The 23,862-nt window shown below is 34.9% G+C and overlaps 2 protein-coding genes across 2 annotated transcripts; one reads left to right on the top strand and one right to left on the bottom strand.

The window, feature by feature from the left end:
• The first annotated feature begins 775 nt into the window (after positions 1-775).
• LOC135843984 (putative methyltransferase DDB_G0268948) lies at positions 776-23,705 on the top strand. Its single transcript, XM_065362061.1, has 6 exons — positions 776-1,002; positions 21,326-21,489; positions 21,642-21,846; positions 21,941-22,056; positions 22,492-22,632; positions 23,276-23,705. Exons 1-6 carry the CDS (start codon positions 895-897, stop codon positions 23,367-23,369), a joined length of 828 nt encoding a protein of 275 aa, XP_065218133.1. The 5' UTR covers positions 776-894; the 3' UTR covers positions 23,370-23,705.
• On the bottom strand, positions 4,053-7,233 carry LOC135843975 (uncharacterized). Its single transcript, XM_065362050.1, has 3 exons — positions 7,015-7,233; positions 5,125-5,435; positions 4,053-4,897 (listed from the first exon to the last, which is right to left on the bottom strand). Exons 1-3 carry the CDS (start codon positions 7,112-7,114, stop codon positions 4,256-4,258), a joined length of 1,053 nt encoding a protein of 350 aa, XP_065218122.1. The 5' UTR covers positions 7,115-7,233; the 3' UTR covers positions 4,053-4,255.
• Positions 23,706-23,862: the final 157 nt, after the last annotated feature.

Below are 23,862 nucleotides of genomic sequence, written 5' to 3'. Positions count from 1 at the left end.
GAAAACACAATTTGCGATTTCTACGCTGCCATGTCTATCAAAGGCCAACTGGTTTTTTGTCAAGTTGGCTTTAATATGTTTCTTAGGATGTTCCCTTGATGAAAAAAGTTTTCACAACGGATCTGAGAAGGAGGGGGTGAGGGTGGTGCAATTATTCCTATTGTCATATGCCAGACTACGAGTGCTAACGTACTTCGTGGTACATTACATACATCTGCATTCTGCGATGTACACGATTTGATAATTTTTTCCAAAAGGTCACCACATGTGCATCATCACGTCCGCAAAATATTTATATATAATTTATGTCTGTCAATTCGTTTTGAAAATAAATATAATATAAACACTACGTGATCGAAACAACGCGTTCACTTTCAAAGGTAGGTTAGCTTAGCTTAGGTTTACTGATAGTAGGTACCTATCTATCTCATTGGTTGAATTTCTCAGTACGTATCCTTCAATCCTTCTGATATTGTTGCAAATACGTGTACCGGTGTACATCATTGTTTATTATGGCAATACCATAAGCTCGTATACGGCGTACATTACCACTACCTATACTCATACGACAGTAAACATCTGATTACTAATACACAATACATACATACACATACATTCATCCATACTCTTATCGAGTCTCACATTCACACACATTTATGCCCAAGCACAACAACAACAACGCATAAGCTCTGAATTAATGAGCGCACCTAACCGGTTTTCGAGTGGGGGAAAAGGCGCCGTTGTTTTTTTTAAATATCAAAACCGGCCGCGGTAAATATTGTTATCAGTGCGAAGACTTAAAAGTAAGCTCGACGCTAGAAAATTTTTATTCTTTGAATTTTAACTCGTTGTTCGCGTACGTTGAAAAACAGAAAAAAAAAGTGAAAACTTACGATGTCGTTGCTGACTAAAACTGCTCTGAAAGCTGCTTCTTATCCGAAATTTCGGCCTGCTCCGCCACCCGAATTGATCAAAAAAATTGTCGGATTTTTAAACGAACGAGTAAGTTTTGATATCATAATTTTTCTTTTTACCGGCTTTTTTTGTTGTTGATAAAATTGGGCAATTTTTTGAATCTTTTGTATCTTTTGTATTTTTAATATTGTTGTATTGAATTTTGAGTTCGGTTCGATGCGATTATTATTAGTGGGGTGGGTTTTTAGAGGGTTGTTTGTTAATTTGACATTGAAGTTCAATTTTGAGATCAAAATTTAAAGAAAAAAAAGAATCAAATTCTTGAAGAATTTTTTATTTAATTATTGGAGTGACTTTAGGTAATCAAAATTGAAAAAAAAACGGTATCAAATTGTTGGAAAAAGTTTTAGTTATTTTTTGGAGCGAGTTAAAGTTTATTTCGAGCTCAACATTTTTTTTTAAAAAAGGAATCAAATTCTTGGAAAAATTTTTTGAGTCATTCATTTTAGAATGTTGTAGAATTTTCCGCTCGTTTTGAACTGTTCTACTTATCGAAGTATATCGTAAAATTTATTGCTAAAATATGCTTTTAACGTCTTTATCTACTGCTAGTACTTCTCTACATACATTTTATGGGCGCTTTACCTACCTATTCAAGTACATGTCATACAAAACTGACTCAACATAGTAAAGGAAGTGGTTGACATTTCCCCCTCACCTCCCTTTTTTTCGAAAAAAGTGAAGGACGTTTTTATTTTTATTTAAGTAATGCTAAATAAGACTACTAGGTACTTTGGTTAATTCAAAATTTGATTCCTTTCGTATGTACCTTAAAAATCGAGAAAAAAAAATTAAACTAGGTACATTATACTTGCTAATTCCCATACCTTCGTGTTGATTTCATGATTCGCCCCTCTCCCCCTCACCTCCATAATCATTCTGAGTTTTATTATTCAACGCTCGACCTCTGAAGGAATATCAAATACCTATTAATTGATCCGATTGTGAGATTTGCTCGTCAACACAAAAAATAATGAGCATCGTAATAAAAAGCTCGGAAAAAATCTACGAATTATGACTAAAAAAGTAAATAAATTTCATCGATAACGTTATTTTTTCAGCTTATAAGATTACAATTTATTTATCATTTTCGTTATCTGCACTCGAGTATAACCACAAACGTTAGTAATTTTTTTTTCGAATCACATGTAGGTATATTATGCCGGTTCGAGTTTTGATGGTTTTTTCCTCGATCGAACACTTGGTAAAAATTGTATGCAGATCTGTACGAATGAGAAAAATTTTCGTAATGCGAATTTATTAAACGTTGACCCGGTGACTTTTGTCATTACTGTATGCGTTAGTTTGTTATCGATGATAGATGTACCTAGGCCTATTTCCGTATTTATTGAGGTCACTTCGTTTGGTTTTAATTAATTTTTTAAGAAACGTTGCTATTTATTGTCGTCAAGTACATTTTGTATTAATTGGTTTCAATTGGGTACTCGAATTTACTAACTCGATTTACTGTGTAAGGTTTCATTTGATGATTTTTTTTTCATGTGCTGATAACTTGAAAAAATTTTATTTTATTTTTTTTCAAACGTTGGCCAACCATTTTATTGATCAGACCCCCTCTTCCTTCGTCCTCCTTCTCCTCCCTTTGCAATACTTGCTTACCTTTCATGTGAAATATGCCATATGTTGGAGTGCAAACTGCAAAGGGGGACAAATCCTAAATTTCCAGGAAGTTTGCATCGAGTGGGAGACTATTCAGACAAATTTTTAAATGGCAATTTTTTCAACTTTTTTAAGAAAAATGATTTTTTTCAAATTATAAGCTGAAGTTAATTTTTGTTTTTTTGCTACTTTTCAAAAATTTCAAATAAAAACTACTTTATTTCGATTTTTTAAACTTTAAAAAAACGATTTTTGTTTGTGTAAAATATGCACTTTTTCCTTTCTTGTAAATTCATGTATGATTTTACTTATTTTTGTAGCTATTGTTACCTATCTAGGCTATGTGTTGTGTGATTTGGTAAAACCAACAATTTTTAGTCCTTTCTGGCTTTCCTAGCCACGCCCTCTTCAATAGATTGTAACAAGGCGCAGTTTTATTTCTTCATTCACTCTGCATTTGTTCTCTTACCTGGTAACATGTTGTCGTGTTATCTCTCAACTTGTCAGTCAGCCAGCCTATTGTCAGTTGACATTCCATAGGTTTGTTCGTTTTGTTCGGGTTTCTTGTCGGGTTTTGCCCCACGCAGCCCCTAAATGGGTTTAGCGCGTGGGTTGCGCGAGGTAGCGCGGGGCAAAACCCGACAAGAAACCCGAGAAAACGAACAAACCTATTTTGTGGTTTATTCCTGTACTTTTCTGTAAATATATTCGTGATGTGCTAATTCAAGGCGTCTATTTTCAATTAATCACTCACCCTAGCGATTCTTGTTATTCACGAAAAACATTTTGGCGCCCGAACAGGGACTCCTCGATCAAATGAGTGATTTTAGTGGAGCTATTGTGGCTCAATTAATTTGTGGGTGGAGCTATTGCGGCTCAAATTAGACATATTCAGAGCTCTTTTGGCTCATATTCGTTCGCTATTCGCATATTTATCATCGTTAGTTATGGGTGATAAAGGCGAGGCATTTGACTACAATAAAAGTAGTCGCTATGTTGCAAGATCCCTTAATAAGGCAGGTGAGTCACTTAAAAAGCTAATTGCTTTACCTTATTCAGTTGAAAATGTCGCTCAGGTGAAAATTGCTATTAATGAGTTGGCATCTGAATATGAGACGTTTAAATCGATTGCTAACCGTGGATTTTTAATGGCAGCTAATACCAAAACAGACAAAGATATGAAAAAAGGCGAAGATGTAGTTATGGCAGACCTTTATAGTGTTGAAAAGGTAGCTTTACCATGGTTAGCAAAGGCGAATGTGTATGTTAATGAATTTGAGGCGCAGAAGACACGCGAGTCACCTGCCAACTCTACGTTGAATGGCAGCTTGTCAGGCACCTGTAAGCCTGCCATCAAAGGGCTAAAAATAGACCTGCCAAAGTTTGACAGTAATATTGAGAATTTCTTGGAGTTTTATTCACTCTTCCAAAACTTAGTTCATGAAGAGGCGAGTATCTCTAAAGTGAGAAAACTTTATTATTTGAAAGGGGCAATGATAGGCGATGCAGCCAAGTTAGTGCTGGATACTCCTTTGACTGACAACGGGTATGACAAGGCGTGGTGTTTGGTGCAGACTACCTATTGTGAATTTCTTTTTTCAAATGTCTACAAACTGAAGTTGACTTTTATTTTTTCTCTAATTTTGAAAAACTTTCTGGATCAATAATCAAGTAGTACTAGATTCGCACATCCTTCACTGGGGTCTAACTGGGGCATGACCAAATATTTACATTTGTTATTGGGTGTGTCTGTGTACAGCCAGTTGATGGGAGGATCCTTTGGCTTCAGCGACTGTCTTAAGATATTCAGGTATGCTAAATCCTGCAGCTGGAGTGGCCAATGGTTTTTTTGTTGTTGCAGCAGCTGGCATAAGGATACAGATTTTCCTTGTAGTTTAGCTTCCATGAATGCTCGAATGGCCGGTGTTTGAATTTGCTCGATGTTGTTAGTGTGCATATACCGACAACATAAGTAGTATTCGCTTTGCAAAGTAGCTGCAAACGCGGTCAAATAATAGTCATCGGAAGACAGCCTTTGTTGTAATGATAGCGCAAGAGACGATGTGCTAAATTTTACGAACCGCCAGATATGTAACGAGTTATTATAAACTCTATCGAATTGTATCGTAGGAGCAACACGTTTAATAATACGTGTCATTATTTTACGTTCCATTCTCGAGGGACTAATTGCAATATATTTTTTTTTGTACTCGTCTGTACTTTTGAAATCTTGAACTTGATAAAGAAAACGCTGCACACTGCGTAGCCCATCACTTACTCCGCACTGAAATTTCGTATATTCCTGTTGAAATAAAAATTACATTTTATTATCACGTTTGTAGGTACCAAATTTAATTTTTTGAAAACATCGCACCATACGGAAGAAAATGGTACGATGTTGATCCAAACACAAAATTATAAATTAGATTCCGGATCAGAGGTATCTATTTGAGCGCAGATTTGCTTATCTATCAGATTAGGAGTGATTATGATTGACTGAAAATAATGTAAGTCTTTTTTAGCTCGTACCTCTGAAATTTTGGAAAAGTTGCGAAGTTTTTCCATTTCAAGACGTTGACCGGCGAGAGATTGATTGAGTTTTTTAATTTCAAGACGTTGACCGGCGAGAGATTGGTTGAGTTTTTCATTTTCAAGACGTTTATCGGCGAGAGATTGATTGAGTTTTTTAGTTTCAAGACGTTGACCGGCGAGAGATTGATTGAGTTTTTTAATTTCAAGACGTTTATCGGCGACAGTTTGATTGAGTTTACGCAATCTTCTGAGAACTTTAATCCTGGTAGCATTGTCAAGATTCTCCAGGAAGTCATCATCTTCGTTACCTGCGTCATCACATTTATTAATTTACAATTATTCGTATACCTACAATAGATAATAGGTAATAGATCTACCAATCTAAATCACATGGTAGTACCTAAGGTAACGGCGCGGCGGGTTATATGACCAATTGACCACCACTCAAGATCAAGAAAAGGACTGGATGTTTTCAAAATTTGGTTGTGTTGTAGGGTCGTGGCAAATTTAAAATAGGCTACCTACATCCTGAAATTTTAATAACAATCCATCTGAAAGTCTCCATTTGACAGCTATACTTATATTTTTAATATAGACATTTTTAAGAAAATGTGATTTTTTTCGTATCATTTGAGGGATACTCTTTTTCGGATCACGATCATCATTTTGTTGTCAAAAGTAAAGAACAACTTGCTTAGGTACCTATTGTATGTAGTTTTATAGGGGATTTCGCGAACTTTTCGAATAATTATGTGCATCACTGTGGACTTTTGATGCGTTTTCATGAAGAGCAATTCACTTTTTTGAAGCAAGTTGGAAAATACGTTTTGTACAAAAATATGGCCATATTTATGGTCATTTTAGCGTTGAATATTCAAAAAAATCAGTACCCAAAGGGCCAAAGATTGGTGATTGAATAAATTGATTGATTTTTTGGTGAATCATTCGCAAACGGATCGATTAATTTACGAAATTGATTCGGTTTTTGTGAAACTATTGAATAGGAATTGATCTGTTTTCGAGCGAAGTGAATCGAATGGAATCGAATTCGAATCATTCACAACCGATTGGCGATCGAACAAATTGATTGATTTCTAGGTGAATCATTCGCAAACGAATCGATTCGTATAAGTGACTCGTTCGCGAACGAATCGATTCATTTACTCAATTTTTGGTGAATCATTCGCAAACGAATCGATTCATTTACTCAATTTTAGGTGAATCATTCACGAACGAATTGATTTGCATTAGTGACTCGTTCGCGAACGAATCGATTCGTTTACTCAATTTTTGGTGAATCATTCGCGAACGAATCGATTCATTCACTCAATTTTAGGTGAATCATTCACGAACGAATCGATCTATTTACTCAGTTTTAGGTGAATCATCCACGAGCGAATCGATTCGCATGAGTGACTCGTTCGCGAACGAATCGATTCGTTTACTCAATTTTAGGTGAATTATTCGCGAACGAATCGATCCATTTGCTCAATTTTAGGTGAATCGTTCACGAACGAATTGATTCATAAATTAAAGAATTGATCAATTCGTTGGCGAATGATTCGCCAAAAATTGAGAGTCGTATTAGTACTTTGTAGGAATTGTGGAGGCCTATTAAATTTCAAGTTCATCGAAGCCGTTTTCTGAGTATTGAGTTTTAAAAAATATTGAAAAAAATTTCATAGATGGATTGTTATCAAAATTTTGGGATAATAGATTGTTTTACATTTGCCACAACCCTGCGCAACCAAATTTTAAAAATATCAAGTTCCCTTTCTAGATCTTGAGGGGTGCTGGGGTGGGCATATTAACTGGGTGGCCAAATTGCTCGCCGTTATCGTATACTTAGATAAAATAAACAATTTTAAAACTGAATTAGGTACATACTAATTGTTTCTGCATCTTCCGGTTGCTTAGAAGAACCACAACAACTAATCTCTAAAATTTTTACGATACTCAAGAATAAAAAACAGCTCCTCAGCATCATTTTTAATAAGAAAATGAAGGAGAGTTAGAAATGAATCTTTCTAGAGATCACCATCAAGACTGGAGAGGAAATGTTCGAAATTGTATCTAAATTTTCGAAATTGATGAGGCAGATATTAGGTACATTAAGGGCGTTCGTAGAATTAATATTCTAGGTATCCAATAACAAGATTTATCATCTAATCAAGATAAAAAAAATGATAATTTACGTTCAGTCAAAAACAACTAGATACATTAACAAAATAAATCATTAAAAATTGATAAGAACTTTCAACTGTTTAGAACTGCTTAAAAGTTCCAACCGACGACTTGAGTGAAATTTTCCAAAAAATTGAAACATTAACAACAAAAGTACCTATTCTAATTTTATGATTTAAACGCGTTACTCACGCGAAATTGTTCAAAAAAAAAATTGAAAAATTAATTAAAACTTGGCAAAATTGTATGATGTTGACTTATTTTTAAAATATTCAATCTTGTTCCAAATTGAACTAAAACTGCGATTCAGATTCAAAAAATATTTAACGCAAAATAAACTTACATTAAAAATATGGTTTTTTTACTTCTCAAAATCCGAATTTCCGAAAGTTTTTTTTCAATTTCAGAATTTGAAATCTCTAAAAAAATTCTAATTCTGAAATTTTGAAGCCAAAAATGATTAAACAACCTCCCTCCCCCCTCTCCTAAGAAAATTTAGCTTTTTTTCATCTCTCGAAACAGGAATTTTTTAATGCTTTTGTCCTCGCTTCGCTCAGGCCTGTTTGTTTTTCTGTCTCACAATTGCAATATTTCCGAAACCAAAAACAATTCAAATTCCAAAATTTTGAAGCTAAAAAATACAAACCAAAGTCTTCACATGAAGAATATATTTTTGGTAATTTTTGAATTTGGAATTTTCAAGTTTTTGACCTCGCTTCGTTGAGCCAATTCGTTTGTCTTTTCCAACATTAAAAATATTTTACCTTGTTTTTTAAGCTCATGAGACAAAAAAACACTTGTAGAATTTTAGTGGGTGAAGTTGGAAATTTTTGTAACAAGAGTTGGCATAGCGATTCTACCCCCCCCCCTCTCCACCTTTGAGAAACTACTTCGCTTCGGGTTGTCCCTGGCCGAATATAAATGCCAAAATTCAGCTTCCTAGGTCAATTTTGATGGATGGCGATGGAAAGGGGGGAGTATGTGGGGCGTTTAAGGTGAAAAAAAAATGCCATAAAAGTAGGTATATTATGTTTTTTTTCAAATTGCCCTATGAAGTGATTTTTAGATGTCTTCTCGATTAATATCCACGTTAACGTTTTTGACAACTTTGTCCCCCCCCCCTACCCTCTCCAAAAAAAATCTGAAAAAAAACTCGGATTTTGGGTCCAAATGCAAGTCTAACCGAGTGTAAATTTCAAATTTGAGACCCCATTGCTAAAAATCTTGAAAAATTCTGAAAGAAATTCTGTATAAGACTACACGTAAAAAACATTGCCAGGCGCCTTGCACCTCAACAAGCCTCGAAAGAGTTGATTGTACTCGATGATACAGGTAGTTGCGTGCGAAAAAAGTGACATAATCGTCGCTTGACCGGTATTTATTGTTGTTTTAAGTAAAACCCGCCATATTCGCTGTAAATCTGCAGTCCATACATTTACACAGTTGCAAATTTTACTGATCTGCAGCTTATGCAGGGTTGCTGGGCAAAGTAAACCGTAAATACTTGAGAAGTCTTCTTATCCATGGCTTAGCCAATTTCCACTTGAAATTTTATGGGTTGTTGAATTTCGTAAAAATAAAACACTCGATTCCTAATCGAATTAACGGCTTTCGAATGTATTTTTATGAACAAATACATACTTTGAACAACACTTAACGTACGAATGATAGAGGCATGTTCAGAATTTGACCTACATCAACCCCCTATATCGACAGTTTCTTATCAAATTCGGAATGATGAGACAGGTAGGAAGTACCTATGGTTTTTTCTTACTCGTAATTTAGGGAAATGATATGATTTTTTGTCAAAATTGTCCAAATTATTCGCAGTATTGTACGTAGGTACGTAGCTGAAGAACTACAAAATTTAACGTATCGTTTACTACCTAATTAATTATGTTTCCACACGCTCGATTTGTACGTAGCTACGTACATAGGTAGGTAAAATTCATACGTAGGTACATTAAGGTATAGGTGAGGCAGCGTGTACCAGTACCTGGTGCACAAATATGTGAATTTATTTACGGTAATGCGTAAAAAAAGAAATGAAAAACAGCAAATCGTCGACCAGTTTACCTTGCTAGTGCGGATGTGTGGTGCGGGCCATCGAAGCCGCGGCGACACAACAAGCGCAAGCGTGGCCTAAGTACGCATCGAGTCATGGATCATGGATCACAGATCACGATTCATGGCTATCTTTAGAATCATAGAATCAGATATGTAGTTAGTGATGGTACAAATCGTGTAATGTTTTCGTAGGCCTACTCGTAATAGCTGCCACGACCGTACCCTGCACGCCTCACTATTCCGCCAATAAGAAGTGAAAAACCTTGATGTAAACATGCCCATTAAATGACCTAGTTGCGTGGCACATGGCACATGGCGTATCGCACGTACGCCACTTGCAATGAGAAATTTCATTCAAGTCTCGATGGATGATCTGAGATTTTTTTTGTTTGATTTTATCGTGCAAGAAAGTGTCGAATGTGAAGATTTCCTTGTGGAAAATTTTGCATGTGAATCGACTTCCGGGGTTCGCAATGCTTCCTTGTGGGGCATGTTTGGGATGAAATAGCTTCAAAAATAGTCTTAGGAGGGAATCATTTCAAGGTAGCGGTCTCGGGTCTCCAATTTTAACGAAATCGAGGTAGCTTGAAAGATCATATCCTAAAATTTCCAATGCTGAAGTTCAATTTTGGATTTTTGGCAAATTTTTAAAAATTTGCAAAAAATCTTTGAAGGCGATTTTTAATTTTTTAAAATAAAATATGAATTTTTTGACCAAAGTGAACCAAAATGTGGGTAATTTTTTCTATTCAACTCCTACAAATCATCAACTACCAGTTTTGGATCATTCTGAAGCCGCTGGCGTTTTTTTTATTTTCTCCAAAAATTTTCAAATCATTCTGGAAGGTTCAAAAATGAACTTGAGCTCCTATAATTTTGGTCGATGCTTATTGGGCACCTTTTCTACCATTTTAGGTGGTTATCGCGAAATACCAGGAGTGTGAGCTCAAAAGGGAATTTTCGACCAATTTTGTAAATTTCAGAAAATAGTGAAAAAAAGAACAAAAATGTTCAAAAAGAACGGAAATTGTTGGAGGTCCTAGAATAGCCCTAAAGTAATAATTGTTAGATGAAGAAGTTTGGAAATCGTCCTTAAAACAACTTGAATTTTTTAAATAAATCCTTCAAAAAAAGTACATACTTTGAAAGAAAAAAAATCAAAATTTTATCAAATTGACCTAGAAAGCTGAAATTTTAAGATATGCCCTATTTTCGACCTGTCAAATCGATTGGAAACAGTTTGAAATCGTTTTGAGCAGTTCCGAGACCTCCAGCAGATTTCTGGGAAAATTGAAATTCACTTCATGGTCCAAATTCAACCTACTGAGTTGATTGGATGTGATTTAATTTCAAATATTCAAAAAGTGTCGCAAAAACCGCCAAAATTTAAATTCTTGGAAATTTCAGCTTTCAAAAATCTGTCTGAGGCTCTAGAACTATTCAAAGGGGTTCAAACCAGTTTTCAGTAGATTCGTGTGGTCGGAAGAAGAACATCTACATACCAAATTTCGATTTTCCAAGTCAATTTGGTAAAATTTTGATTTTTACTATTTTTGTGCAAAATTTTAATTTTTTTAAATTTACAAAAAAACACACTTTAGCACCTATTATGTAAATTTTACAAAAATTTCAATTTTGGAACATTTTCTGGAAGCTCCAGAACTATTCAAAACGGCTCAAAACCGTTCCCGTCGATTTGGAGAATTTAAAATAGGCTGCACACCAAATTTCAGCTTTCTACGTCAATTTCATAAAGTTTTAATTCCCCCCTCCCCATTTTTGGCCCGCATTTGATTTTTTAATAATTCAACAAAAATCAAAAAATGCGTTTATGCTCTTGAAATTTTGGTTTTTGGTTTATCTTTGCCCAGACAAAAAAAAATGACAGTTGAGATTACCTACTCCTTGAAAAAATGTTCGTTCCGACGTCAAAAGTAGACATTTTAAGTAACTCCATCACAAGAAAAAATTTTCCTCTGTCCCTCAATCAATATTTATTCCTCTGTATATATAAAGCCTCTCTATTGTTTGAACACCCCCTCCCTCCGTCCCTCCCTCCCTCCCTCCCCAGAAAAAATCAAATATTGAAGGTTGTAAAATTGTTTTGAAAATTGTTCATTTTTTGTCGATACATTTCTGAATAACCAACCCCTCTTTTCAAGAAAAAATACTCGTAACTCTCGACCTTTCGAAAGTTTGAAACAATTTCTGTGTCAGAACTCTTATCAATCCATTTTCAAGAGAAAATCCCCTTCACACCCTCCCCCCCCCACCCTCACACAGATACTCGCACGAAATCAAAAAATATTGTTTGAAAAACATTTTTTTCAATCTCTGTTTTTGGGGTGGGGGGAGGGGGCTTCGTACAAGAGAACCACACTGTTTAAAGGAGAGTTTCTTTTCAAGGAGTTTTGTTATTCTGTAAAATTTTGGCTGAAAGATGAGAAATTTTCAAAAAATGTATACAGTCTTTATTCATTTTATTTTTGTTTTTTTTTGGGGAGGGGGCTCCATGGACGGAAATCAAAATAACTTGACTGGAAAAATAATTTCGTATTGTGTTTCCTCCTTTTTATTTGATTTTGAATGAAAATTGAGAGCAATTTCGCGAGGAATCGGTAAGCTGAACGAATTTCTCCTCTGTTACGCCTGCGATAGGGAGTAGTTCAAGCAGCTGGCAATGGGCATTAGGTAGAGGTACAGGTAGCAAAGATATTTAGCTATATAAATTACGCACTTTTACGCACTGTAAACATTATTACGTGGTTTGTTTTGTGTGCCTGTTTCTGTATACTTTGTTTATTGTGAACCAATGGAATTAAAATATGGAAGTTGATGACCGCCGAGGGTTCGGTGCGGTGTGTTGTCGATGTTATTGAGAAATTACTCGCACTTTTACTCCCATTGAGCAGAGGGGAGGGGGGCTTTGAATGTGAAACAAATCACAAGTGCGTAATATGTTATTCAATACGCGTACGCAGTTTGTAAACACTTCCTTTCGAAAGCAAGGCAACCGGTTCCTTTCAGAATATCTACAAAAATAGCGAAGCAAGGTGACGTTTACACGTTATGTTATCTAACATATGTATGGCTTATGTCTATGTCTATGTATGTTTAGCCAGGCAGGGTACAGGGTACAGCTACAGAGTAGGTAGGTACGCTATGCATATGCCATTTGGTATATTTATTTACGAAGTTAAAGTCTTTGCTGACTGCTGAGGTACCCCTTGTACATTCTCGTATTGTGGTATGCAGAAGGTGACATTGAGCATTTTTTGTATTTCTTATATACGATAACCTAGCGTGTACCCCTAGTCCCCTGCACTCTGCAGCTGGTTATGGTTTACCTAACTACCAAATAATACCACCGAGTTGGATGGTATATTTGAACAATTTTTGGTACATATGTGCGGGGTATTGTTCTGCCAGTTTGGAAACTCGTTTGTTGTTTGATTAGAGAGGCTGAGAGAGTAGAGGAACAAGAGGTGTTTTTATTTATCTCGTATAGTACGCCATTTCCATTTATGTATGTTACTACGTAGTTTCAATCTGGTTTCATTCGAAATTATTCGAATGCTCATGTGCGAGCATAGGTTTTAATATAGCCATTCGAGAGGAGAAAAATTGAGCAGAAATGAATTGGGGATCGAAGTAGGTAAATGATTATGTGGGGCTGCATTTTGTCAGTTATCAGTTATGAGTTCAAATTCGAGTGAATTTGCAGCTTCAATTTGATAGGTACGCGAGTTCATCGCATGGTGTGATAATGAACCGAATTTATATTATCTGAAACAAGCAACAAAAAGAACACCAATTATGTACATTTATTTATACATAATTAAGTCGATAACGTGATTTTTGATTCTACGAAGTTTAATTTAAACATGTACATAAAACTCTCGATTGTGCATTAGCAATGCGCATTTATAGGTAAATGGTATGAAAAGTTGAAAGCACATGGTGTGTCGCTGATAAGCGTTTTCAAGTACGGAGGAAGTTGAGCGATAAAAATTGAGTAAATAATAATATCGTATATTCTATCACGTTTATGTTCGTGTGATATTCTGTAGTTAGAAGTTCGAATCGAATCCGTTGTTGTTTTTTTCGCAGTTATCAGAAAAAAACAGCCTCCCTGTGGAGTAGATAGATAGTAACATTTTATACGATTAAATACGTCATTTTTTCGCGGTATTCGCATATTAATGTACTTCAGGGGTACAAGAGGGGGAGGGGGGTTGTCAGAAGTTCCAGTAATTTCAACTGGCTGTGAATTTTTTCGAATTTTATGCCCCATTTTTGAATCTGAAAGACTGATTAAAGATTGAAGCATTTTTAGGGTTACTTCTTGGTGCCGTTTCACCCCTAAGGGGGTATCGTGACCCAATACACCAGCTCCCTCCATTGTATCTCTCTGCCCTTGTGACATGCCTGAAGTATTTGAGCATTTGGCTGAATACCACCGCCGACAACCTCTTCTGGACACCAATTTCTCCCAGTCCCAGGATGGACACATTAGTCCTCTTTGCCATCCATGGGATCCAAAGCATTTTCCTCCAGCACCACATTTCGAGCGTGTCAATTTTTCTCTTGTCTCCTTCGCATACTGTCTACGTTTCTGACACGTAGAGAAAAACTGAGAAAACCAGAGCATTTACAAGCCTTTATCTTCAGGGTCTTGCTCACTGCTGCATCTAACCATGTATTATTTAGGTGAGAAATGGTGCTTTGTGTACTTTAGGCTGTGCGTTTTATCTCAGCTTTGCTGCCTCCTTAGTTATCATTATCAATAATGGATCCCAGGTACACAAATCAATTCACCACTTCGATTTCCTCAATTTCTTGGATTTCAGGCAAGTTGTTCTTAGTCTGATTCATAATCATGATCTTTGTCTTTCTCTTTGCTTTATTCTCTACAGAGTGCGTTCTATAAGATTTTTTGATGAAAAATGGTCAATTTTGGGCAGGGATTGTGCACAAACTATTGAACGGATTTTTCTGGGGTTTGATTTATTTTGCTCAAAAAACATTCAAAAATCGAGAGTATGTCGAGATATTTTTGATTTAGGACATCTAATGGCTATAATAGGGACTTGAATGGAGGTACCTTAGATGGTCACATCTCTGTTGGAAAAGCAAAATTAGAAAATATGGCTACATAGTACATACCCTCGATTTCATAGATAAAATATCAGTATTGGTGAAAAAAAATTGGAGAATTTTGAAAATTCATGGAGAAATCCCCATCTGAAGCAGTGTTGCAGAGCAGAACTGACCCGCAACAAACTGGAACGCTAAACCCCTAACTTTTGGGAGAATTTTTGCAGAGCGGAATGGAACCTGGAGCAACTTACAAAAAATTTCCTGGAGTGAAACCAGAACCAAACCAGAATTAAAATATGGGTTTTTAACGCCCCAACCTCACAAAATTTTTTGACCTGTCAAGTTATGAATGTTTTTGCAAGACTGTAGTATGAACAACACGTGTTTTTGCTGAAATTTTACCTCAATAAACCAGTAAATTATAACAAGACATGGTAAATGACATGAAATAGACCATTTTCAGCTCATAAAAATTCAAATCCTTAACAGTCATAACACCAAGTAAAACCTTCCAAATTTCATTGGGTGTTTATGGTGCTTCTTTTATGTGAGACGGACTTTAAATTTCATTAAAACACTCTAAATTCAACCATTTTCATTTTTCAACCAATTTGGGTATTTCAACTTCAATTTTTGCTCCAGACACAAAAATTCTGACGCATGCAACCTTCTCTAAAACAAAAAAGAAAAGTCGGAGCGGAACGGAACGCTAAACTGGAACAGAACAATATTTTTAAGCAGAGTGGAACGATCTAAGAAACCTGAACAGAATTTTTTTTTATGCTGGAGTGGAACCCTGAACCCGGAACAAAATTCATTCTGCTCCGCAAGACTGATCTGAAGTTTAGATGAGAGTGGGTTGCAGGACATAAGCACGACTAAATTCATTCACTCAATTGCACTCAGTCTCATGAATGAATGATGAAAATAACAAAAAATCAACTTCATATTTTGACCAATTGTCAAATTAAAATGCTCTTTGTAGAATATACCCTTAACCAAATTATATCACAAACCAATTGAACAAAAAAGTGATTTTTTTCCTAAAATTTTTATATGGTCAATTTTTTACTAAATATGTAGTCATTGAACTAAAATTTCGCAACAAATGCGAGAAAAAATGTTGAAAATAGGTTGAAACTTCAAAAAGTTATGAAAAAAGTATTAAAAAATGATGTCAATCAGAAAGAAGTCTGAAATTTCAGAAAAACTAGGCAAAAACTGGGTGAAAAAGTGTTAAAATAATTTTAAAATTACATTAAAATGCGGAAACCGCTTAAAAATCACTTAAAATTTATAACATTATCTGATGCTCTAATTACAATACCTGATGGAATTTCAATGTAATGAGATATAAAAGATTGGGACTGAACAGTTTTAATAACATAAAGCGATTTATAACATTAACTGTTATAATAATAATAATAATAAGCTACTCGACTTTTACTGTAGGTTAAACAGGAGTGCGGAAAGAATGCAGCCTTTGTCCTACTCCTCTTTCTGGGTGGAATTTCTCTGACATTGTTTCTCTGTTAATTCGGACATTTGCCATGCTCCCCTCTTACAGTTGTTTTATCATTATCAGCCATACCCAGGGCCCAGGGCTGTAAGGTAATTTATGTTGGTAAATTATGGCTGTATTTTACCGTGTTTTACCAAAAGTTTATTACAGTATTTTACCATAATTTACCAAAAAGCAAAATTGAACACTTTTAGTTTTTTCCAACCTTCCTTCATAAATTTCCAAATTTCCATGGAAATTTATGATTTGAACATTACCTAATTTTCCCTATAAATTTCCAAAAAATTTTCTATAATCTCTAAAAACACCTAACAGATGAAAATTTACTTCAGGGGCAGGTCAGAAGTTCAGAACTTCAAAGTCAAACTACAAATTAATTCTTCATATCCAAATTGGTAAAATACAGTAAAATGCGGTATTTTACGGTATTTATGGTATTTTACCATTTTGGATATGAAGAGTTATTTGTAGTTTGACTTCAAAGTTCTGAACTTCTGACCTGCCTCTGAAGTAAATTTTCACCTGTTTTCTGGTGTTATTAGAGATTACCTATAGGAAATTTTCCATGGACATTTTTTGGAAATTTATGGGGAAAATTTTTGGTAATTTTTTCATCATAAATTTACATGGAGATGTGGGAAATTTATGAAGGAAAGATGGGGAAAAAAGTGTTCAATTTGGCTTTTTGGTAAATCATGGTAAAATACGGTAATAAACTTTTGGTAAAATACCATAAAATACCGCCGTAATTTACCAACATAAATTACCTTACAGCCCTGATTGCCTATGGAATTTTTCGAATTTCACCCCCCCCCCCCATTTTTGAATCTGAAAGACTGATTGAAGCTCGAAGCATTTTGAGGGTTACGTACATTTAACACGAAGGAAGAAAAGTGTATTTCTGGGCACATTTTTTAAAGCTGCTTCTCACTTTTCTTATTAGAATAATATTCTAGAGGTGGGAGTTGAAATGATACAGAGAGTTATGAGTCAGTGCGTGGGAACTGAGAATGAATGGCGAAAGAAGAAGAATGACGACGATGATGATGATAACGAAACCGCAAACAAGTCGCGTGTGCGTCTAATTAGTACCATATTGACCGATTAGGTGGAACATGCGAACATTACTATAAAGGCTAACGTCCTCTTTGTAACCTTTTCATAAAAATCGAATGAATACCAATTTTTAGCATCATTTTTGATCTGCAGTTATCGCAATGAGAAAGCAATGTCATACAATACACCGCTCCCCTCCCCTCCGCTTCGCACCTGCATTAAACTTACTTATGTATATTACCTGTATTTTACGATAGCGACCACCACCTCTCACCACCGCCGCCGCCACTTGGCACTTACCATATTAATACGTACCGATTAAGCTCACATAAAGGAAACACGTGAACATCAGTCATTAGGCAACCGGCAACGAAACATCGTGCCATAATCTCATTTATATGTACATTTATGTATGTATTATGGGTACTTGGTATAAATTTCTCCCAGTTTGAAGAAAAAGCGAAACTTGAAAATACAGATGGTCGTAAATTTTAATTATCAAAATGTGGTAGTAACCTTGACCTTGAAGAGGAATAATACGCAAAAGATACTCGTATGATTCGCCCCATCACCAATTCTCCATAAATACATCGTAGGTACCTCTACCTCTACCTCTCCGTCTGTGAAGAGTGAGCGTAAATAAAGTCAACTGGAGAGGAATCATAATGAATATAGGGGACTTGGTGCTTAGAGTCGAAATTTTACTGCCATAATCTTGCTGAGAGTGACGACGAGGAGAGTGAAAAACATGTTCAATGGGCAAGACGTCTGAATCTGAAGGTCGTTTTATTAAATCGTGCCCACTATTGAGCTTATACATAGGTAGGTACTTGTGGTATAAATGCATAATAAGTACCTCGCCTCACCTATTCCACAATCCACTACTAGTAGGTACCGGGAGAGGTTTACTCGTAGACTTTAAGAGAAGGTAGAGAGGTAGAGAAGTACTCGCGGTTGTTTTTTTCTTTCTTATTTCTCTCTTCTGTCTTCATTCTTAGGTATTCGTATGGTTTAAGGAAATTGAAAATTACTGATTCGATAATTAATCAAGCCCCGAGCGTAATCGACAATCGTACGTAGGTAGATAGGTATCTCTAATGTTTAGTTGCGGCGCAATGTTGACGTTGTAAACTAGTTTTTTAAAATTCGATTCCATATACATTTTTGCGCCGTATAAATTACGCTTACCTATGGCTGATTTTACATTTTATAACGTCGCACCAGCAAGCTTTAAGGCTTTCACGTAAACAATTTTCTGCACCATAGAAAAATGTTTAATAGTCGCCAGCTCCTCAGCTGCTGTATCTTATTTTTTGTACGTTAGCTTTGTTTTGCGAAGCTATCTGCATTAAATTAAGCACCTAATTACCTGGCTATATGTATAAGTGTGCGATAGGCGTGATAACCTCTCACGGTCAGTAATACTTTGGGTAGATGGTACTTTACTTATCCAATTGAAGATAAGTGTTTTCAAAAAATATTTACTTTTGTTTTTTGCACGCGTTCGGCTCATAAAAAGTACGTGCTTGAAGGAACTGCGTGAATATTTCCATTAGGTACTTATTTGAAAAAGTTGCAGCTAGATGCGTAAAAAATTACATAAACGTAATTAGATACGAGCTAATTGAAAGTGAAATTGTATCAATTACGGGTAGTTTGATGAACGAGCTGTGATAAGAAAATGTTTGATCAGGAGACTTTTTATTGCTTGCTGTTCGAGTCTATCACATTTTATAGTAAATGATTAAAAAATGACGCCTTTTTGCTTGAAAGTTGAAATTCAAATTATCTCGAGTAGGTACTCGCTTCGATGTACGGATTCACCGCAACCTTGATCGGTACCTACCTAATCAAATTCGACTCTCATAATAACTCGCAAAATGACTTGTTGTTTTTGTTGCTGCGAATTTAATACAGTATTTCTTTTGTTTCCTCATTTCCCCGTCACTCGATTGCTTACTCACTTATTATTATCAGATTTGAAGTGTGAATTAATATGACAAATATGACGTAGAATGCCTGAGCCAAGTTCACAGCTAATTGCCATTTTTTTTTTTTTTTGAAATTCAAGTTCTGCCTGTAATTTTTGAGATTTTGAATTGCGATACTTTTTTATTCTAAACAGTTCCACTATGGCAAAAAGTGCTCTATAAATCGAATTTGGCACCCCCCCCCCCTTCAAACTGTACGAAAGTAGATCGAAAGATCAAGCAAAAATTCATCACCTGTCAAAATTTCAAGTGCTAAAGCGCGTTTTTCGATTTTTGGTGAATTTTTGAACATCAAATTTAGGTCAAAAATGAGGGAAAAAATGAAATTTCACCAAATTGACCAAGAAAGCTGAAATTTGGGATACATCCAATTTTCGACATGCCAAATCGATTGGAAACTGTTTCAAACCGTTTTGAGCAGTTCTGGAGCCTCCAGCACATTTTTGAAACTCGAAATTCCCATAAAATTTCACAAAAATGGAATAGGAAAGATGAAATTTATTCTGCAAACTAATTTCAATGCGCTACGAAGTCAACTGCAGGGGGATTTCAGGTCGTTTTGGAGTATCCAGCGATTTTTTTGAAAGTTACTAGAGCCTCCAGTAGATTTTTGAAACTTGAAATTACCCCAAAATTTCATCAAATTGAGATGGTGAGTCGAAATTCATTCTGCAAACTAATTTCAATACGCTACGAAATTGACTGCTGGTGGATTTCAAGTCGTTTTGGAGCCTTCAGCGACTTTTTGAAAGGTTGTATGGCGTTTTTTTGGAAAATTGAAATTTTCTAAAATTTGCTGAAAGCTTCAAGACCATTTGAAACCACCATGTAGTCTGCGAAGTAAATTTCAGCTTGCCAACTCCATTTGATTAATTTTTTGTTGGGGAAATTTCAATTTTCAAAAATATACTGGAGGCTCCAGTAATTTTCAAAAAGTCGCTGGAGGCTCCAAAATGATTTGAACCCACCTGAAGTCGTCTTCAGAGGGTGTTAAAATTGGAGTGTAGAGTAAATTTCAGCTTTCCATCTCCATTTGATGAAATTTTGTGAAAATTTAAAGTTTCAAAAATCTGCTGGAGGCTCCAGGAATTTTCAAAAAGTCGCTGGAGGCTCCAGAACTGCTCAAAACGGTTTGAAACAGTTTCCAATCGATTGGGCATGTCGAAAATAGGGTGTATCTCAAATTTCAGCTTTCTTTCATTTTTTCCCTCATTTTTGGCCTAAATTTGATTTTCAAAAATTCACCAAAAATCGAAAAACGCACTTTAGCTCTTGAAATTTTTACGGGTGATGAATTTTTGCTTGATCTTTCGATCTACTTTCGTACAGTTTGAAAAATTTTATGCAAGTCCTATGTTGGAACGCAAAATCTGAGATTTCGGCTGACCTGTCAATCAAAATAGCCGCCATTTTGTACGTAGGGCCACTTTTTTTTTGAGTACAAGGGCTAAAACTGTTCCTTAGAACTCCCCTTTCGAGAAAAAAGTTGTCCCGGAGGATCGACCGGGAGGGAGGAGGTGCAATTTATCCTTAAGTGAGCTCCCCGACTATTACCTATATGCCTGCTAGACTAGAAGTGTCATAGAGTTATTCAAAAGTAACTATGCGACCTATCAATATGGGTTAAAATTTCGCGAAAAATTCAAATATTTTGTAAAAAATGGTTTTTGAGCAATTTTGAAAAATTTTGTGCTCAAAATTGGGTTAAATAATATGATTTTTGGCATTTATGGAAAAATATCGTGTGACCTGTTAAAGTGGGTTAAAATTTCACGAGGAATTCATTTTTGAGCAAGTTGAAGAATTTTGGGCTCAAATTTTTAAATTTGGTTCACAATTTTTGGGATTTTCGAAAAAAGTTTCAAAATTGATAAAATTGAGCTTCTGGAACTCTGAAATAGATTTTGTCTACGAACCAATCCGGTGATCCTTTCTAAGGAAAGTCAGACTATAAAAAAATTTATGAAAATATCTGCAAACAAAACAAGTCTATGAAACCGACGCTAATTTTTCTCATAAAACTTAATTACATGCTGTAGCCGAGTTCTTTTCGCATTAATTTCCTCTTCACAACATTTTAAAAATTTCATGTACCTAAGTAGGTATTTATTGGCGGTTTGTATGTAGGAACTGTGTGTGTATGTAGACGTTCTTGAGAGAAGTAAAAATAGATAGAATTGCTAGTTATGTGTACTATCTACATAAGTAATTAAAAATATTAAAGTATCCTAACTCAATTAATCGACTAATTTTTTTATTTTTTTATTTTTTTGCGCAGTTGTCCACTCCTTTCGATACAGCTGTTGATGTGGGTTGCGGTAACGGAAAAAGTACCGAAGCGTTGTCTCCCTATTTCAAAAATGTGATTGGATTCGATTCGAGTGATTTGAAAGATATCTATGCTCACAGACCTGGAGGATTATCGTACAACATTATTTACAGGTATATATACTTAATTAAATAAATCCCCTCTCTCACCTGTTTTCAAAACACTTCTTTAGAGTACCAACGTAGAATTTAGATTCGAACTTTTCAAAGAATTCATCAACCTAGGTACACCTCGACTAATCTCCATCTTATTGATATTTTCACAGACAAGGCACAGCTGAAGGTATAGGTTGCTTAGATGACTCTGTTCAATTGGTAACTGCGGCTCAATGCGCTCACTGGTTCAATTTGAAAAAATTCTACTCCGAAGTCGAACGTGTACTTGCTCCCGGAGGAGTGCTGGCTATTTACGGATATTCATTGCCAAGCTGCGAAAAACCTTACGATCAAATTAACGGAATCATCGACGAGGTAGGTCGATTAATTAAAGACAGTGAAGTCTGCGAGTCTGCGATCCTCATTATTTTCAAATGTAAACGCTAATTTTGTATTTTTACTCGTGTAGCTAATGAACAAGAAACTGGCCGAATTCATGCCTCACCAAAGCAAAAACTTGTATGTTCATAAATACCAGACGAAAGATTTCGATGATTTTACTTTCAACAAAGAACCACTCAAAAGGTACGTTACTAACCTATCTACTTGTAATTTATCACCAATTGGGACAGCAAGCTAAATAATTCTGTTGAACTTTTAAAAACTTTTCGAATTTTGAAAAGTTATGTGCCACAAAATTTTTAAAAGAACGAAACGGTTCTGAAATTTCAACAAAACTGTCCTTATTTTTTTGTCAAATTTCAAATCATTTTCTCAATTCTATGCATTTTCTTCTTATTTTAGATGTTTTTTTTTTTAAATTTTCTAGTTTTCTTTGAATACAAGTATGTGAAAGTTTTGGTAGATTTTGATTATTTCCATTTGTTATTCTTCTTTGAAAATTGAAAAATTTCGACTTGAATAAATTTTGACCTTTTTTTCGTTCCGTTCCCTCCCTTAATAAAATATTTTTTTTATATGTCAGAAAATAAGACTGTACGTTAACTTCTTTTTTTTCAGAGATGAAGATTCCTATCTGAAAGTTAAAGGATCGATTTCTGATTTGGTTAATTACATCAGAAGTACAGCTACGTTCCAAAATTATGAAAACACTTACGGCCAATCAGCTGGTAATAAGATTTTGCATCAACTCGAAGATGAGTAAGTACAAAATTCATATTCTACGTAATTTTAACGTTTAAATTAAATGATGAGACTGATTCTCTCAATAAATTACCTACTTATTGCAACTTACCGATGCTAAAAATAAATTCCGCACATAATGAGGATTAGGAATTAAGATTCGGTCAAAGATAATTATTTTAATACGAATATTACGCACTATTAAAAAAATAACGCTTTATAGGTTCGCGACCCTTTTATTCTGTGCTTAAAAATATTCGTTCTTTTAGTATAGGGTAATTAATTTTCATCAGAAAAAAATACATTTATAATATATGTACGAACTCGCGGTATACGGTTCAAACTCAATTCGCAGAATTCATTAGCATTTTTGCAAATAATTGCTCGTCATGTTTCAGCAAACAATGCTTAATCAGATAAACTCGATGAGAGTTGACAATATCGAGTTCTGTTTTCCTCGTCTTTGTTTTCATTTCAAATGAACATAATTGTAAAAAATAGTCCTTCTTTTAAGCTTCGTTAATTTAAATATTATACCAACAAGAAATTTGTTTATGTTTTTTTTTTTTTTTTTGGAAAAGTTCATCAGAACGTACCTAGTACTATTTTATAGACAAAGCGATTAATTAGTTAATTTTTGTTTGTTTTGGTCTGTTTACAGCTTAATACAAGCGGCCGGAAGTGAAAATGCACAAAAATCAGATCTAAGTATTATTTTCAATTTTGTAATGGTTATGGGAAGAAAACCATTTTGATCTCACAAACTTCGCAAATTACATTTAAGTCATATGTTAATTAATTTTAAGATTATGTTAATTTTTTGTTATTTATTTTTTAAAGAATTTATTTGATTTTATTTTTTGTATTTTGAATTTGATGATGTATGAGCGCGTATTATTTTAAAACGTTGACATAAGAGATTTTTTTTCAACAATTTACGTAATTATTATTAATGTACCGATATAAGTCTTCGTTCAGATTTTTTAATTTGTGACAATTGAAACTATGACTTACGAATAAGAAGTGTGTAATGTACATAAATTGAAGATAACGTCCAAAGAAAAACAAAAATAAAAAATTTACAAATTATAGTTTTATTTATATTTTTTTCTTTTACATATATCTAGCCAAAACTTGTAGCAGAATTAAAACTCTGTGCTAACAAAAGAAGAGGGGTATTCCACCTGACAAAGTAACATTGAAAGAGCATGCAAAAAAAAATACATCGCCAGCCAAAATTTCACTCGT

The sequence above is a fragment of the Planococcus citri genome, chromosome 1 (genome assembly GCF_950023065.1).
Source record: "Planococcus citri chromosome 1, ihPlaCitr1.1, whole genome shotgun sequence".
In the NCBI taxonomy this organism is placed as follows: domain Eukaryota; kingdom Metazoa; phylum Arthropoda; class Insecta; order Hemiptera; family Pseudococcidae; genus Planococcus; species Planococcus citri.
Note: the sequence above shows the minus strand (reverse complement) of the source record. Positions and strands in the feature narration are given on the sequence as shown.